The sequence below is a fragment of the Solanum lycopersicum genome, chromosome 4 (genome assembly GCF_036512215.1).
Source record: "Solanum lycopersicum chromosome 4, SLM_r2.1".
NCBI lineage: Eukaryota > Viridiplantae > Streptophyta > Magnoliopsida > Solanales > Solanaceae > Solanum > Solanum lycopersicum.
Window position 1 is genome coordinate 65,910,617 of NC_090803.1, and position 2,328 is coordinate 65,912,944.

Sequence of the window (2,328 nt, forward strand, 5' to 3'; positions counted from 1 at the left end):
GATTAATTATGATCAACATTATGTGAATGTATATGATGGAAATATAGCTAAATTCCTTAATCACTTTTTGTGAAATAATATTTATTTTGATAAAGAGAATATGAAAAGTAATTTTTCTAACTTTTAAAAAATAAGGATAGAATTTAAAATAAAGAGATATTAAAGTATTCATTTTCTATTTTGTTTCTAAACGTAGAAAATGAAAAATAAAATAAAGTTGAGTCGGGGATGACCTTACCCTCTCTACGTCCACATGCAACGCTATCACCCTTCGCAATGCAACTTTGTCGTTTGTCTAATGGATATTATTATTATTATTATTTCCTTATAAGAGTTGTGCACAACTCTCCCAAAAATAGGAGAGGATTCGTATATCTTTTACGCTTTGAAGTTATGTCAAAATGTCGATGCTTTTGTAGAATTTAATATAAATTCATGTGTCTTAATCTTGATGAAAATTAAAAATAAGAGTATTTCATATCATTCGTTTTAATTTTAATGGAAATAAAAACAAATAAGATAAAGAGTATATTTTATATGGATGAGAAGAGCTCGTTCCGAGTGTTTTCACTTTACCACGGTAGAGAAGATGACTGACTGACATATTTTATTAGCCATGGATTTCTTTCAAATTGTTGTTACATTAGCTACCTCCTTTATTCTACTTTTCGTTCTTCATAAACAATTTTACTCAGTTAAAAAGCAGAGTAGTAGTAGTAGAAAGGTACCTGAAGCTGGCGGAGCATGGCCTATTATCGGCCATCTCCACCTTCTCGGTGGATCTGAATCTGATCACTTGCCTCACAAAATGTTGGGCCGCTTGGCAGATAAGTACGGGCCTATTTTCGGAATGAAGCTTGGAGTTCATCAGGTTGTAGTTGTGAGTGATCACAAATTAGCAACAGAGTGCTTCACAACTAACGATTTAGCCCTAGCAGGTCGGCCTAAATCAATGGCTTCAGAGATTATAGGCTACAAACATGCTATGTTTGGACTTTGTTCTTACGGTCCGTACTGGAGAGAAACAAGGAAAATTGCCACAATTGAACTTTTCTCCGCTCGACGAATCGAGATGCTCAAACACATCAGAGAATTTGAGGTAAAATCAGGTATTAAAGAGATTTATAATAATTGGGGGAAGAATAATGTAAATGGTTTTGTAAAGATGGAGATGAAGGAATGGATTGGGGATTTATTTATGAACACTATGGGGAAAATATTATTCGGAAAAGGGCGAAGGAGTAACGAGGACGAAGGAATAAATAAAGCTCACAAAGCAATTAGAAGATTTTTCGAATTGTTAGGAGTTTTTGTTGTGGCTGATTTTTTACCTTATTTAAGATGGCTGGACATTGGAGGCCATGAGAAAGCGATGAAGGAGGTTTCTAAAGAAATGGACTCTGTTGTTGAAGAATGGTTAACAGAGCACAAAACGAAGAGACGAATTATTAAATCTGGTGAAGAAGAAGATTTCATGGATGTAATGCTTTCCGTTTGTGAAGACAGAGATCTACCTGGAGTTGATGCCGATACCGCTATCAAAGCTACATGTATGGTACGTTACTTCTGATCAAATTACTCTAAAATTGTATGATCACGTATATGGTTCCGATTGTTGAATTTGTCTTGTTTAGGCTCTGCTATCGGCAGGCACAGACACAACGATGGTAACTCTAACATGGATTTTATCTCTACTACTCAACAACTATCAATCACTTCAAAAGGCTCAAGATGAGCTAGATGCTCATGTTGGCAAGAATAGATGGGTCCAAGAATCGGATATAAAAAACTTAGTTTATCTTCAAGCTATTGTTAAAGAAGTATTACGTTTATATCCAGCTGGACCGCTCTCTTTACCACACGAGTCGATGGAGGATTGTACTATCAGTGGGTATGATATACCAAAAGGCACTCGCTTATTAGTGAACATATGGAAGATTCAGCGCGATCCTAATATATGGCCAAATCCTCACGAGTTTAAGCCAGAGAGGTTCTTGTCGACCCACAAGGATGTGGATGTAAAGGGCAATCACTTTGAGTTAATGCCATTTGGTAGTGGAAGAAGAATGTGCCCTGGAATTTCGTTAGCCCTTCAAGTTTTGCCCTTTGTAATAGCAATGTTGCTGCAGGGGTTTGACATGAAGAGGCTTTCGGATGAACCGATTGATATGAGTGAGAGCTTTGGATTGACAGTACTCAAAGCTTCTCCACTCGAAGTTCTCCTTGCTCCGCGCTTGGCTCCCGATCTTTATGAATGAAATGATAGACAAAATTTGTGCCTCATGCCACTGTTGTTTATTCAAAACTTCAAAATTTCTACATTTGAAA

At 36.5% G+C, this 2,328-nt stretch overlaps 1 protein-coding gene across 1 annotated transcript; it reads left to right on the forward strand.

Moving 5' to 3' along the window:
• The first annotated feature begins 540 nt into the window (after nucleotides 1-540).
• Nucleotides 541-2,328, forward strand: LOC101268276 (cytochrome P450 CYP82D47). The gene is made up of 2 exons (XM_004238153.4): nucleotides 541-1,555; nucleotides 1,635-2,328. The coding sequence occupies exons 1-2, from the start codon at nucleotides 617-619 to the stop codon at nucleotides 2,256-2,258; spliced, it is 1,563 nt and encodes a 520-aa protein (XP_004238201.2). The 5' UTR covers nucleotides 541-616; the 3' UTR covers nucleotides 2,259-2,328.

Coding starts and splice junctions, on each gene's coding strand:
- LOC101268276 (XM_004238153.4), top strand. CDS start 617: ATGGATTTCTTTCAAATTGTTGTTACATTAGCTACCTCCTTTATTCTA. Junction 1,556..1,634: donor CTATCAAAGCTACATGTATG/GTACGTTACTTC, acceptor TGTCTTGTTTAG/GCTCTGCTATCGGCAGGCAC.